Here is a 16,062-nt window from a genome sequence, read left to right as displayed (position 1 = left end):
TGTGATGTACTAATGTTACACTTTATGGGCTCTAGTTTCCCGGCGCAGCGCAGGGTGGCGCAGTGAGGCGAACCCCGCGCAGAGCTAGTTTCGACCGGCGAAACGGCAGAGGCGGACAGTTTCCAAGTTTCGCAAGCGGAGGTGCGCCAAGATGGGAGTGGCGGCGCAGCGGGGGGAGGTGCCGACAGGTTCAGCTTGGCGCAGTGACAGTTTCGTGCCAAAAGGCTTCGCCGAGGTGCGCCAAAAGCTCGCCATCTGAAACCACGTCTACTTTCAGCGCAAGGCGGAGCGGAGCCGGCGCAGTGGAAGTTTGGCTGACTGGCGCACATTACCAAAACCTCACAATCAGCACAAACGGTGCCAATCTCCTTTGATCTGACATCAGTTGTGACGGGACAGTTGATATGGAGATATATGTATGTGCTGATTGTGATCGTAGCATTGAATAGTGTTTTTTGTCGGTATTTATTGCATCGTTCATGTGCCTGACATTCCGGAAGCCTGCCTGTGAGGTTTTGGTGACGTGTCCGCACTGCTCGCCGGTCTCCGCTCCGCGCCTGTCTCCTGGGCTCCGCTCCGCCTGCGGCAATAGACCTCCATGTCAGCTGTGTAAACTTTCATTACGCCTTCACGCAGCGCATTTTAAAGGCAAGGACAGGGGCTCATTTGATTGGTTAAATGTGAATCGGCTGTGTCAAATCCACTCCACGCCTTCTCTCCTCTCCTCCGCCGGTAGGAGGGACGGCGGAGTCCTTGCGCCACCGAGAACGGCGTGCCAAACTTGGAAAATCCGCCTGGCCACACCCAGTTGGCGAAGCGCATCTGCACTACGCCCCCGCCTCGCCTGGTCTGCGAAACTAGAGCCCTATATGTCTTATTATAGTTGAATACAAAAACCTACTTGACATTTCGTACATTATAGTGTGGTTATATATCTCTGCAGTTTAACAATGCAAATATGTTTTTCCCAAATCTTAAATATTGCCCCCCAAAACACTGCACCTTGGTTGAACACTTGTATACAACAAAGACAGAATTTCAGTGGTAACTGCCTATGAAATTGAAGCACAGACAATACTGATTCAGCTTGTATTTTATCACTAAATAAAGTGATTGTGGCTTCAAAATAAATCATGGTTTTCACTTTCTCTTTCATAGAAAATGCTTGCTATATTTATTGGCAACATGACTTTCTCGCTAGATGGGATTACAGTTGCACATCAGGTGCTTTGAATTTTCTCTTTTTCACATCTATTATTCGCCAAGACTACTGGTGAAATACAACTCATGTCTGTCGTCTGGACAAGCAGAGACTGATGGGAGTCTAGGGCTTATAGATGTTTCAGTTAACACAGTCCAATCCACAGTTTACTGTTGCGCCTGGGGTTTTAATTGTTTCAAGAAACAGCTTATTGTTGGGTGTGTAGATGTCAGGAAAAAGCTGCAAACAGGTACATGGTAGTGTGTGGGCGTTACTGTGCCTGTTTGAGTCAACAGAAAGAGAGAATGATAACAGGTTCCAGAAAAGTTCATGTCAAAGCTGGAAACGTAAAAAAGACTAGAAAACAGTTGCCCTGATGTGGTCATCCTGACTGACTTTCATGATTAGGATGAGTTTTACCTGTTCCGGGTAGATTTTGGCATGGGATATAATATCCCTGCCAGCTTCCATTGTGAATATTCTCACTTTACTATGGGTCAACACGTAACCCACTTGTAAGTATACTATACCATGTCAAAATATAACAGTTATTATAACTTGTGGTAGTAGTAGTGCTAGTGCTATATTGCAGCTAACCACAGACACAACACTAACCTCAGGTGTTGTAACATTGCATAAGTCTTGTGTTGGTATTTAATGTTTTATGAGATGGCCCTTTCACACTAGTGTTTTTTGGTTTGAATCTTAAAACCTTGCCCTGCTTTTAGTCTTGAAGTTATTTAAAGGTTAAGAGATCTCAAAGTCATTAAACCCCACTATTACAAAATCAGTCCCAGATTATTTATAGCTAGTTTATACTCTAAGGTAATGTATTCACCCAAAGCACTAAGTATGTCCTTGTAGGTACCAGCTTTCTCATTTTCTTTTCATCTTAGCAGAAGAGAATACATGTCTCTGAACACACTGCTAAGAGACATTGCACAAACCCAAGCTTTCCACTCTTATAACTGTACTTTGCTGTCCCAGTCATGGCAGACACTGTCCAGACAACATTTCTTCCACTAAATTGTGGAGGCTGTCTCCAAGGCTCACAGGAAAGGAAATGACCAGCTGGAAATGCATACACTCATCTCAGACATATCAAGGGCACTGACCAAAAGTCATTCCCTCTGCAACGAACTGGGCTTCGAGCTTGGGGCTGTCTCTTTAGACACTGGGGTGCAACAATCTTCCGTTTTGACTGCCAGATGTACAAGTGGCACGATCCTTAGCTCCCATAGCTACAGTATGTGTTGTATATAGGGTTGTCACAATACCAGAAATCCAGTAGTTGATACCAATACCAGTGAATTTCCACATTTCTCAATACACGTTTTGATAGCACGGTAAAAAGAAAAAAAGAAAAAAGAAAAGGAAAAGAAAAATCCCATTTACTTCAGCATACACTCCTTTATTGAAATCTGCTAAACATTCAGATATTTAAGCCTTCAAGTATTTAAAAAGAACAATAAGTCAGCTGTGCTTAAATAACAACTTTTTGGATTGCACAGAATTTCAACTACAGTATCCAGCAGAGACATGTAGAAATATGGAAATAATAAGTACACTTATTCATAATTCAAAAAAGAAACAACTATTTAACAGGAAACTTCAATGGCACTTTGCATATTTTGTTTTGTAAATTTATTATTATCCCCTGAGCATCCGACTCGACCTCAAAATCTTTCCATACACATCTCTGCCTGTGTTTCTTTTGGACAGGCCGAGGCGGAGCTGTCGCTCCATCTTTCACGTGTATTTGTATGTTGTTCGATGCACATTTGAACAAGCATAAATTGTATGTGTACTGCCCCTGTGAGTTCTGTAAGAATATGTTATGGCCTGCTGAAGGCTAAATCTAAATAAATACTAAATCTGAACAAATACATCTGGTACCTACATTACCTATGGTGCCATAGAAAAACAGGTACTGTCATATTTTTGGATTGTTGGCATCGACTTGGTACCGAAGTGTTGGTTCTTGTGACATCTTTAATTGTATAAACCAACTAAAAGGGAATTACCAGTCTTAGATACAGAGTATACATAGGTAGAGAGAGAGATTAATCAATCAGCCGGAAGTAGAAAAGTGACGCCAAAATTATAATGAAGTAACAATAGTAATAGTGTGTATTGTCATAATTCATCTCCTTCCTGAAAGAACCCTTAGATGAGCTTACTGGAGATCAGTGAAGAATTGTGGAGATGACTCTGCGCCCAAGTATATGAAAGACAAGGCCTTCATGCATGATCTGTAATTACTAGGCCTCCCTTTCACTCAAAATAACCGATTTGTTGTCATTCAGTGTGTGTTGGCCAATCTTTGTGTGCATTTTCCCAAAAATTCTTGACTATAGACCAGTTGCTTTGTTTAGCCAGACCGCTGTCTTTACAAGTAGTTAGCTAGTTACCAAGTGCTGTTAACCAAAGTTTATAAGGCTATGATCAATCATGAAATACACTGGAATAATAGTATAATTTGGAGTCAATTCAGAAAAAATGCACTATACTTATAAACTGCTAAAGCAATTAATTTGAGGGAACTGAATAAGCAGCGCACAGAACAGACTGTATTTCCTCTCAAAAGCATGAATCTTTATAATTGGGCCTTCTGCCATAACTGTTCCTTGAATCAGTGATACATAGGCTGCTCTAATACAACTTGCTAAAATGCCATATTTCTTGTGTTCTCAAATGCCATTTCAAGAAAAAAAATACAACAAAAATGTGATGCTTTCTTAAAAACTTATAGACGTGAATGAAGTACAGAAAAAAATAAAGTAAAGAATGGCAAACTAAAATACAGTACCTAAAATACAATACCTTATGATGAGTTATCAAATAGATTTCCATGAGGATTTTCTTGACTCAGGATCCTAGATGTTGGTATAAACTTACACATGTGGCTGTTTGACTGAGATAAGAATGAGTCTCAATATTGACATCTCTTATATTCTCTTCCCTACAGGTCATCTTCAGGAAAGGTGAGTCCAGAGAGCATCCGTTCAAAGGCAACCCCGTCAGAATCATCTGAGGATGGGCATGACCTGCGTGTCAAGAAGATACCGCCAAGTCCAGGAAAGAAGGAGGAACTGTCTTATACAAGAAGACCAAAAGAGCAATAATAAGCAAGAAGTACAGCGCTGCCAAGCAGGAAGCTGAAGCCACAACACCCATCGAACTCATCAGCCGAGGCCCAGATGGACGCTTTGTGATGGAGCCCACTGAGACAGAAATGTCTGTTAAGCCCCGGCGAATCGAGGGCTTCCCCTTTGTGGAGGAGTCAGACCTCTATCCTGAATTCCGTCAGTCAGACGAAGAGAATGATGATCCCAGGCCTTTGCCCCCAGTTATGGCCACCCTTCGGCCTCACCAGTTTTCCCCACTCTCCAGTCAGGAATCCTACCTGCAGCCTCCAGCCTACAGCCCTCGCTTCCAGAGACCCTTGGAAGGTATGACCATCATGGAGAGCAGTCGGCTCCAGGCCACAGGGCAAATCCGAGGCTCTCTCCACCACAGGGCTTTCTATGGCTACCTGGGCCCCCCTGGGGATCATGATCCCCCGCCTCCTTTCTACATGCCTGAAACCAGCCCACTCAGCTCTGTCATGTCCTCCCCTCCATACCTCGCTGAAGGTCCCTTTGGTCACCCCATGATTCCAGAAGAGATGGCGGAGGGTGATATCCAACAATATGCTGTCTCGGGCTTCCCCCTTCCTCTCACTCTCACCTCGTCCTCTCGTTCTCCGGAGATTTGGCAGGGACTGGATTTCACATTTGCAAGTCTGGAGGGGCCCCACTTCATTTTCCCACCACACCACCCTTTGCATCTCCGCCATGATTCCCCCTATCCTCCTCCACCTCATGTTCTTCCCCTTAGTGCTTTTCAGCCCTCTACCCTCCCAATGCCAACCTACCCAGCTGTTCTGCCACTGGAGGCCCCAAAGAGCCACTCAAGCAAGTCTCCCAGCAAGGCCAAGCCTCATGGCTCCCCAGCCAAGCATTTAGCTATGCAAGAGGCACATCTAGGGCAGCTAAGACACACAAGCCACAGTATGGGTGTGCCAGTTTTGCCTTACACAGATCCAATGGCCCAAATAGTCCCTAGCACATTCAGTAGCCTGGACACTCGATGGTTTGAAACCACTCCTCGTTTCAGTCCCAGGCAGGCTCGTAGGATGGATCCTGGCATGCATCAGGTGGTACTCCAACCCTCCCGACTCTCACCCCTCACCCAAAGCCCTCTCAGTTCTCATGAGGGCTCTCCAGAAATTGTAGTCCGTCCCCGGCCTCGTCCCAGCATTGTCCAACCTCCCATACCTCCGGAGATGTCTGAGATTACCCTCCTCCCTCCTTCCACAGCCAGCTTCTCAAGGAGATCTTCTCCCTCCTCCTCACCTGCTCAAGGCCAGGGTAGCAGGAGAGCGAGTCCCAGCTACCGCCCCCACATGGCTTTTGCCACTTCTGCAACCAGCTACCCGTCCCAGTCCCCATCGCCCCCCATGGAAAGCAGCAACATTTTTGGGCAGATGCCATCTCAGAGGAGGACTGAGGAGGAGATCCTTCCATCTGAGCCCTCTCCACCCCAGTTGTCAGCTTCAGGGTAGGTGCACTAGGCCTCCAGAGAGGGATATCATTTGAGTCATCCGCCTCAGCCCATAATGCTTTGACGTGTCAAGTTGCTCTGACATTTGTGTCACCAAAGGGCTGTCTAATATCCATCTTTGAAAATTTAAAATCACCTCTGTGGCAAATTAGTTGCATAGCTTAGTTTGTAGTTGAAAGCCTCATTTAATTTTGTTTACTCTTAATTATAAAGTACAAAATATGAAAACTATGTGCAAGATTGAAGGTCCAAGAGTTTTATGGTCATAATTTGCAATACCATTTTTTTTTATTTTGATTCATTTGATGAGCTTTGGGAGTTTCAATTCAGTCAATGCTGCTTTTCATGTCAGACATCAAGTTAGAAGTATTCATCCATTGAATCTGTGAAGCATTGTTCAAAATTTATCACCTTGAAAAATGGTATCACAGTTTTCAGTGAAAAGTTTAAAAGACTAGTGTAACAAATCCTCTGTGAATTCACAAAAAGATGCATTTGCTTCACAGATTGCATATCAGACCTTTTGGGGCTACACTACGTCTTTGAAGAAAAAACGCCATTTCCTATGTGCTGCATAGTTTGTTCAGCACAAGCCCCTAAAAGCCTGGAAATCAGCGAGACATTACCACAGGATCCCTGTTTTTCCATCTGTGTCATGCTTTACCCTGCTTTCACCTAACAGGAGGAATCCCATAATATGCATCCAATTGATTCCCCAGACAAAACAAACACCCATTGTTATGTCTAGCTCCAAGCCTTTGAAGATGCCTTTATCATGCAGAGGGATGCTTAAAGGAGAGTTCATCTCGGCAGGCCCTGCGGCCCATCCTCGTCCTTAGTAACCTGACTGCATGTCCAATTGTGATCTACCTTCCACCCTTCCAAACCCTACCCTACCCTACATCCCTAACCCTCCTCTCCCCAACCCTTCAATTGCCCCCAGGACACCCCAAGGTCTGACTACCAAGGGAAGGTTGTTGGGCAGAGTGTGTCACAGGGCCTGTCCGCTTCTCATATAATGCAATGTCTCCATCATTATGAATTAGGGGCAGTATGGTGGTTCTTGATGGCTCCTGGAGTCTTACCTGCTTTGTTTTTGATTGATCTCAGCTATCTGGGCAGCGTTGTTGTGACCAGGTCCTCTACACCGCAATAGGTAAGGGTTGGATCCATGTCTGAAAGGGGGGGGTTAGCAGGTGGGACTTTTTTGATCACCTCGTCCTTTAAAGGGGAATACAATACTTTGAGTCTTACTTTGTTTAGTTTGTTCCGTCCTTCAGTCAACCTTGTAGTTCCTTTCAGTTCTTTCCTTCGTCCTGTTTCTCAAAGTGGCTATGCATTTTGAGTTCTGCAGTCTTAAGTACAGTATGCATTCTGACTGGTATGCATATGCCATCTTGTAGATAACAGATTAGGTCAGAGAGGTATCACCAACATGATTTCATGCTTGAGTGGTTTGCTAACTGACCAAATTCACATGCAACTTGGTAATCTGTTAAACTGATTAGTATTGCCCCAAATGAACTTAAGATAAAAACTTAGGTCAGACTGTAGTAACCTATACAGTCTTAACTTCATTGATATTTTAATGCAATTGTGGTCCCCAGTTCACTCTACTGAATATAGGTTCAACAAATGAACACTGTAGATGGTAAATTAACCTAAATTCCTGTTAAAATTAGTAAATGAAACAATGAAAGACAGTGTATTTAATGGAAATCAGTTGAAAAAGCATGGCAAATTATAAACTTGTTACACTTTGGTATGATTAGTATGCTCTGCAATGACCAATTTCCCTGTAATACACATGCTTCAGTGCCACCGTTATGCATTGATCTATAATACTTTTACCAGTTACAGGCTGCCAGAAAAGCAGGGAAAGACAATGGTGCAGCCAAAAAGTGGTGCATATTCCAACTTAATGATGACATGCTGCAGATATGCATACAGCTATGCACATGAGCTCCTTATGCATGTAGTCTCGATGGAACCATAATCAGTAATATCATTAAGTCTGGAGATAACTGGAGGTGGAAGTACCGTGAAGTGCTGCCCACATCCTTTCGGCGCCCATATTAAGCAAATGGACTGTTCAGACCAGATGCTATTCCAGAGCTTCGCAGACTGAGGTATAAGCACAGTTATTCACATCTTTACAAATTCCCCTTCTTTCTATAGCTTATAGCCTGATATGACGCCAATCTGACCTGTGTGACTGTGGCTTTGCGAATTTTCCAAATAGACTTCTCTGACTGACATTTCAACACGTTTACCTTGTGTTTATCAAGTTCATTGCATTTGGGAAACTCCTGTGTCATGTTAGCATGGAGTGAGGTGAAACAGCACTCCAGGTTTGAAACTTTAAAATGCATCAGTGAAATCATATCAAGCAAAAGAGTTTGTTCTGCAAAAAAATACAATTCTTTCCATTCAGGCAAAAATTTCCTATGCTCCTCTGTATATTTGGGTATAGCTTTATGTTTTCCTGACTTGGCCATGGCTGGCTAGCAAACTTCTACATCTTAACACTTCTGCATCTGCACAAGTATGTTTTATGTTTGGGCTAGACACGTGATTACAAAATTGTTTATCTTAAAAATACTGCCAAATTTATTGGCAGTATTTTCAAATATTCAAATACATTTTGATGTAAAAACAAAACAAACGAACAAAAAAACAAACAAAAACAAGCAACTAAGCCGAGAACACCAATAGAACCGTCCCAAGCTGCACAGGAGTAGGCAAAGAGCTGCATGCCGCTCATGTGCTGAACCCAAGATCTCCAGTCTGTTTTCAGTGTGTTTTCTTGTGACATTCACTTGTGGCACATGGAGAAAATAAAGTAGACACTGAAACTGGCACTTCAGATCGTGTGCCGTCTGGTCTGAACAGCCCGATTGGTTAACATGAGCGCCAAAAGAAAGCAGGCAGCACTTCATGGAGCTTTCATGTCCTGTCTCAACAGCCTTTAGACTGTGTGTTTTCCATACACATTTTCATGGGTTTGACTTCCACCTAGTATTTGAAAGATTGTAAATACAGAAGCAAGCTCCTCAAAATGCTATTGATGTTTTGATCATTTCAATCATTTTATCATTATAACATATATCATTACAAATGAGCACAGTTTATGTGTCTTCAGTGGAAAATGCATGAATATTTTATTAACTGTTGAGGGTTATTTGTAAAATGGGTTGCATGTGTGGATTTAGTTTAGTTGTCTCACAATATTACTTTCTAAAAACACTCTTAGCATTCTTCTCAAGCGTGACACATTATGCCATTTATATTTTACAGATGCTAAGGTTAATTAAAAATATTTTGGACCCCTGTCTCCTGTCAATATTTTTTAAGATTGGCGTTATGAATTCACCTTAGGCCGTGTGTCCACTGGGAACTGTCCGTTGTAGTTCTGGCTTCTTATTCTCATTTACAATAGAGCAGACACGCTGTTGCATGTTCCTGTGCTGCAAGCTTAGCATGTTGTCAGAGCACCAATTTCAAGAGGTTCAATATATTTCAACTTTTAGCAATAGAGCACTGGACTTATAACAGGTTTTCAGCAGTTGCATAGCAACAGCAGGAGCAATAACAAGCACTTCACACAAGCATCTGTTTCATCCTACTACTTAAAAAAAGAGATACCTGGTGGACACATGGCCTTCATACCCTGTATAGAGCATCTGTATAGAGCATGAATTAAAGCACCTAAGTACACAATTGCACTTGTAAGTTCGGACTGCAGAACAGTTCTCACTGCCATGTGAAGCAAATGTCCTGCCAAAACTGGTGATGCACTTTTTTTTTTATCCTGAACAACAATGATTTGACCAAGGGCATGCAGAGGGGAGGGCATGGAGGTGGGTTGAGGACCCCCTAAGTTTTCAGTGAACTGCCCTTTTAAGTGCTTTTGAATGTATTCCCCTTTAAAGTCGTGTTCCATGTGCAAACTGCCATGCATGCCATCGCTAAATATTGCTCTTCCGTTTCAAAAAAAGAAACAATTATATGGATAAACTCTTGTTACATTTGTTGTCCTAGTGCTTCGCTTTTTTTTGGCTTATTTTTCATTATGTGACTGTTCCCGAGTAGTCATTTTCCCCTCCCGCCATCTCTCCCCCTGTCAGCATGGTGAAGCCCATTGTAGACAGTATCCATGTCTATGAATACATATTGATGATGCTTTGTTGCTCAGCTGTGATTCTCCCCCTCTACTAATGACCTTCGGTTTCTCTCTGCAGCCACGGTGGGAAGATGGCCTCTCTGTAATGCTATTTGTTTTCTGTGCCTTGAGAGAACCCAGTGTGTGTTTGTGGCAGAATCTGTGGGCTGCCATGTCATATGTGCCTCCATGAATGGAAGGGAGGTCTGTAGATGCTATCATGAGCAACTGAAAAATCTATACTCCACACCAGGAAAACATTTGCATCTGTTGTTTTCAGAGCGGAACAGATTAAATTTTAAAACAAAAAATCCAATCTGCTATCCATTTACGTATAGCACAAAAAGTCAAATCTTGTTTACCTTTTACTCAAATTATTCTTTATTTTTGGACAATTTTCCTCTGGAACCAACAGTGCAAATTGTTTTATAAACTGTATCTACTGGATAACACTGATCACTGTCCTAATCTTATGCACTACATTATAAGGTGAATAATGTTTTTGGGAATCATGTGATACTTTTCTTTGGATAAAAAATTGTTAGGACCAATTTGAGCATCAGTTATGATTAATTATAGCTGATACCTCTGCAGGACAACAAACTTTCTACTTGCACAGTGCTACAAGTAACTAAACAATGCATCTGGATTTTGTGAACTCATATTCTGAAACATGATATTTTAAACCCCAGTGTAATGCTCGCCAAATCCAGATGACGCACAAGGTTATATTAATAGTGGATCTAATCACACTGTTCTTCAATCTTGAGTGCTGTGTCTCACATTGACTCTTTGGCAATGTGCTGCACCTCTCGTTTAGCAGCAGCATTGCTGTGTTGAGATGCTTTGGGTCTCAGATTTGGTGGTGCTCCAAAGTTCAGGTAGATTAGGGGTCCACTGAGTGCGTGTGGCCTGGAGTTACCTGTTTTTCCCTCTCTCTTCTCTCTATTCAGAAAACGTCGAGGTGCACCGAGCGCCCTTTCGGGGTCTGAGAGGATTGATGCACTGAGATACCAACGTATTAAAAAGGCCAAGAAGATGACGGTGAACAACAATAACTCCAAGACCAGAAAGAAAACAGGTATGATGTTCTCAGTTCTCAGTTTTTAGATAGCCATATATTGTAAAACCTATCACACTGTGGTTCTTGAAGTTGCTTGTCCATTAAATGGCTTTGAGGGGGTGGCAGAGAAGGTGGTCAGAGAGATAGGAGGAATGAGGAATGAGGAATGATGAGGAGTTTGAACTGAACTGTGCAGTGGGGAGCCAGTGGAGGTTTTGAAGGACATGGGTCAGATGAGTTGTCGGGCAGTGGTGTTCTGGATGTATTGCAGTTTGTTTGATGTGCCATAAAGGATGCTATTGCAATATTTGAGTCCTGATGTGATGAAGATGTGGATGAGGGTTTCAGCAGCTGAGAAGGAGCGGGATGGACAGACAGAGATAGACAATATTCTTGAGATGGAAAAATGCTGTTTGAATCATTTGATTAACACAGGATTCCAGAGAGAGTGTGGGGTCAAATAAAGCACCAAGGTGGCTAATGTGAGGTGAGGTGTGCAAGATGGAGCCATCTACGATGAGGGAAAAACAGTGCATCCAGAGTTTTATTTCAGAGAGACAGTCAGTGAGGGTGGAGTGGGTTGCAGCAGTGATGGATTTGGTGGATAGATCTGGGTATCATCAGCATAACAGTGGACATGGAGGTCATGGCGGCGGATTATGTCACTGAGGGGAAGCATGTATAGAATAAAGAGAAGGGGATCAAGCACCGAGCCTTGGGGGACACCTTGGTGACGGGCTGTTTAGGACTTGCAGTTGTAGATGTTGATATAATGGCATTTGTCCAAGAGATAGGATTTGAACCAGGAAAGAGCTGGGCCAGTGATGTTAAAGGTATAATGCTTCATTTTAGGGATGCATTTTTGCTTCTCAGCCACTTGTGCCTTGTAGGAAACATGCACATCAGATTTTTTAAATGGGGTACGTCAGAGTGTAAAAGTTCATATTAAAGATAATAACCCCACAAACTGCTCTTGCAAACAATATATAGATTTATCAGGGTCTACCTTATGATTCATGAATAGTCAACTGTGATCGAATTAGCTGGTAGAGAGATACACAACTACACATGGACAAGATTACTAGCAGCTAAAGGGGATATTTTTCTCCGTGGGGCAGCTAATAAAGATTCAGATCTTCTTAAACAGGATCGTTGCCTGCATCTTGTGAGCATAAATTGTTCCTGTCCAAGCTATGTTGCATGGTGATGTTACAGCACCGGCTCTACTACTATTGAAATCAGATTGAACTTGACTAGATCTAAGATTGTAGATTCTATATAATCACAAAATATCTCTCATCACATAGTTAAGTGAATTATGAAATGAATGAGCAGTAGATAATTATTAAGCTCTCCACCCAGGAGGGCAGATTCATTCTAGTCAAAGCTCTTCACATTGTTGACTTGGGATATTTATGGGTAGAGGAACTTGGGCCTTTCTGGAACAAAGCTGCCAAAGAAAATGAAATAATAGAGTCATACTACAATGTATAATACATAGAAGTAAAAGTATATGCAAAGGCAACATGTCTTCAGTTCCACAGTTTGGTTTGTAATTGGGAAGAAGCAGTGGATTTGGTTTGGGAAAGTTGCATTTATTTAATCTGTCCATCCTCTGCACCATACTGGCCTTTTAAATATCCACTGTGTTCTCACTAAAACTGACCAGCAGTAGCTATAGTAAATCCTAGTCTCAGTTTGAAGCCCTCTAAAAGTCAATTAACCCTATAAAGCCTGAACTATGAAAGAATTGGCAGAAAATTCCAATTTTTTGAAATTGAACCCTTTATTTAGTCCTATAACACAATATATATATATAAAAAAAAATTCAAAAAATATGTTATTACACAACCTTTCTGGTGTATGATGTATGATATGTACTTGAAGTGCCAATGGTATGGTCCAGGGTGAACAGGGGAAGTGTTCAAAGGTATACAACAGTATTTTGGTCAAGTATTGATTAAACTGAAAACGAAAAACGGAATTGAAAACGTGTATCATATATGATGCAAATGGCTTTATAGGGTTAACATAATATGCTTTGAATTCATTCTGCTGCTTTCAGATGGCATTCTTCTCTTTTCAGTCTGAATGCTATATCTGCCTCCCCAGTGTGCTCACACTCCTCCTCTGACCCTGACCCTCCTCCCTCCTCTAGGTGTCTCCACCTCTCAGACCCAGCAGGGCTACACCTCTCAGGTACTCCAGCCCGAAGAAGCTCTCTACCTCCGCAAGAAGAAGAAACGGCCCATCCTCCATGACCCATACGCCCGCTTTTCTGCTCTGCTGTACCGCCGCCCACCCCAGGAGGACCAGAAGGCTATTTTGGCCAGCATGGACAACATAGACCTAGACCATGCCACCCTCCTCTGAAAGCCCTTCAGGACAAGGTCACATACACGCAATAGGCCCCACTCCAAAATGCCACTAGCTGCATCCCACTTGGAACAAACAACACTCTGAATAGGACTTGTTTGCAGTTTCCTATCAAAAACAGGGAATACCACTGAATTTCAGCATACAGATATGTTACACCTATGCCCTTAGGCAGTTCATTTGCATAAGTGAGCATTCTGACGGGTATCGAATGACCACACAACAGGGAAAAAAAGTCTCTATCAACCCCTTATCTGTGATGCCATCCTTACAAGTGTACTTAGCAGTGCACTTGGACAATTGTGAACAATATATAAAACAACTGTGACACAACCGAGAATAATTCTTTGGATAGGAGGGGATGTTTTCTGAGACCAAACAAATAGTGCTGCTATGTGTTACTATGAAAAACACTTATTTCAGTAAACAAACTCGTGTCTTCAAAGTTGGTATCAGTTTACGGTCAGTGGAATATCAGCATTGGCACATGGGAATTCTGTTGGGAAAACGTTTATAGGCTCTGATCAGAATGCGCAGTGGCATGAGAATATAATGTGTGTATGCTTAAATCAAGTAGTATTCCCTTTTACAATTTTGTGTAGATTTCTAGCAACTGATATCAAAATAATAGCTGCCAGAGGTTTCCAAGTTTTACTCCAGTGCAAAAAGAGTTATTCAAAAAATACAAGGCAATACTTCATTGTCAGCTCCTGTTCCTTCCAGCTGTTTTATTTTTGTTTTTTTATTTTATTTTAATCCTCATTTTCGTGCCACAGTATTACCATTTTCTTTTAAAAGGCTTGTACAGGCTTGGGTCTTGTTTCTTGTGCTGAGCCAATCCCCAGGAAGCCCTGCGGGTCTCAAGTTTACAGCACCTTCCACCGGCTCCACTCCGCCAGCAACGTCTTTATTCTGCCGAGAAACTCGCCTCACAAATATGGGTGTTCTCACTTCCTACCAAGTATACCTCAGAGCACAGGACACGAGACCACACAACCACCAGGATCAGCCAGCATCACAAAAACTAGCCTTTCTCATCTTTTCAGTCCTTATCCTGCTCAACTTGCTTCATTTGGAGCATTCTGAAGTTATCCATTCATATAAATGTAACCGATTTTGATTTGCCATACATATTATCACATTGAGTTCATTGAGTTTAAATAGCACTTGCAGAATGATCAGCCTATCACAAAAGTAAAGAGTTGCACCTTTACTCATCACACATTTTCAGCCGCACTGTTGTAAATGATGAGGGTGTGGGCTTCTTATGGGAGGACTGAATGTTAAACAGGAACAGCTTCTTCATCTACTGTATGTTGCCTGCAGAAGGAATTATGTTATTATTATATTGGCAGTATGTTTAAACTCTTATATCTAATAGATTCTATTCAAAACCTAGTTTTTCCAGGGGCTTAAAATTCAAGATTAATTAATCATTCATCAGCACTGGGAAAAGCGGTAATCCGATTAGAGGTGTTTCCAAAAATGTGTGATTGTTAGTTAGATTACTGGAGAATGTGGTTTGAGGGGAAAGGGTCTTTTGTTTGTGACATTATGAATACAACTATTATTTTACACCTACTGAGATAAGGATTCATAACGGTTGGAGGTGATGATTGTGATGATCTGTCTTTGTATGGATTTTAATGGCAAAGCCCTGGAAAACCAACTGCAAGTAATCCAAACATGTTACTGACTTTGACTAATCATGTACCTGAGTTTCAGTAATCCACTGGATTACATTACTAATCACAATTAAAAGCAGGTACCAGTCATTGGTTACAGATTACTTTTCATTCTGACCTTAATGATGACATCAAGTCACATGATTGCTCCAGCCTCTCCTTAAGCTTTTCACAACTAAGAGAGCTTTGCACTGGAGCAAAATCTTGTCTGTTGCCATAGTATTTTTGTCTGTCTTTTTTTTTTTCTCCTGTTTTCTCCAGTTCTTGTGCTAGAGGGCTCCAAATCCTATTCAGAAAGAATCTACAGTGATGCCAAAAACACTAGATTTTCTTCTTCTAAATCAATTAAACCACAACCAGAATGGAGGATAGGATTTTGTGCCATAGCAAGAGACAGTTTTTTTGTTTGTTTGTTTGTTTGGCTGTTTTTCATACAAGGGCCTAGTTTGTTAACAAAATGACAGCTTTGTATGGCCTTAATATAGCTTCTGTTGGTTGCCTGCTTCAGTTTTGTATTTTTTTTTTTTTAATACTGTATGTGTGTGCGTGTGAGTATGTGTAAAAGTAACTGCCGTCATGGCCATTTTCTATATTCATAGCCTTGATCTTTTGTCTCCGTGTGTGTCATTTGAAATGGCAATGCTGAGAGGCCTATCCAGATACAGTACATGTCCCTGAAGAAACATAGGATCAGTGCTGAAACCTCACAGTATGTTGCGTGACAAGGCCACGCACAGTGAGCCAAAAGTTTTGTTGCATCTGACCACATAAACCCCACGGTTTAATGACTTTTGTTTACATCTTACTCAGATTTAGTATTGAAAAAGCTGAGATTTGAATGATTTTGATGATTCAATATGTCTGTGTAAATGACAAGGAAATGTTGATATTAAGGGGCTAAAAACATCCCAGTTTATTATGATGATTATTGTTATTTTATTTCTTTTATTGGTAAGGCAAGGGAAGTGCC

General features: G+C 41.8%; 1 protein-coding gene across 1 annotated transcript in view; it reads left to right on the top strand.

The window, feature by feature from the left end:
• LOC115371540 (protein turtle homolog B-like) overlaps positions 1-13,566 on the top strand; it is a 139,220-nt gene extending 125,654 nt beyond the window's left edge. The window contains 4 exon segments of the mRNA XM_030068973.1: positions 4,170-4,294; positions 4,297-5,803; positions 10,922-11,049; positions 13,190-13,566. Of these exon segments, the coding sequence (XP_029924833.1) occupies positions 4,170-4,294; positions 4,297-5,803; positions 10,922-11,049; positions 13,190-13,404 (1,975 nt within the window). The 3' untranslated portion in view covers positions 13,405-13,566.
• The last annotated feature ends 2,496 nt before the right edge of the window (positions 13,567-16,062 follow it).

This window comes from Myripristis murdjan, chromosome 14, assembly GCF_902150065.1.
Source record: "Myripristis murdjan chromosome 14, fMyrMur1.1, whole genome shotgun sequence".
Lineage (NCBI taxonomy): Eukaryota > Metazoa > Chordata > Actinopteri > Holocentriformes > Holocentridae > Myripristis > Myripristis murdjan.
The sequence above is the reverse complement of the archived record's forward strand: the minus strand, read 5'-3'. Positions and strand labels throughout refer to the sequence as shown.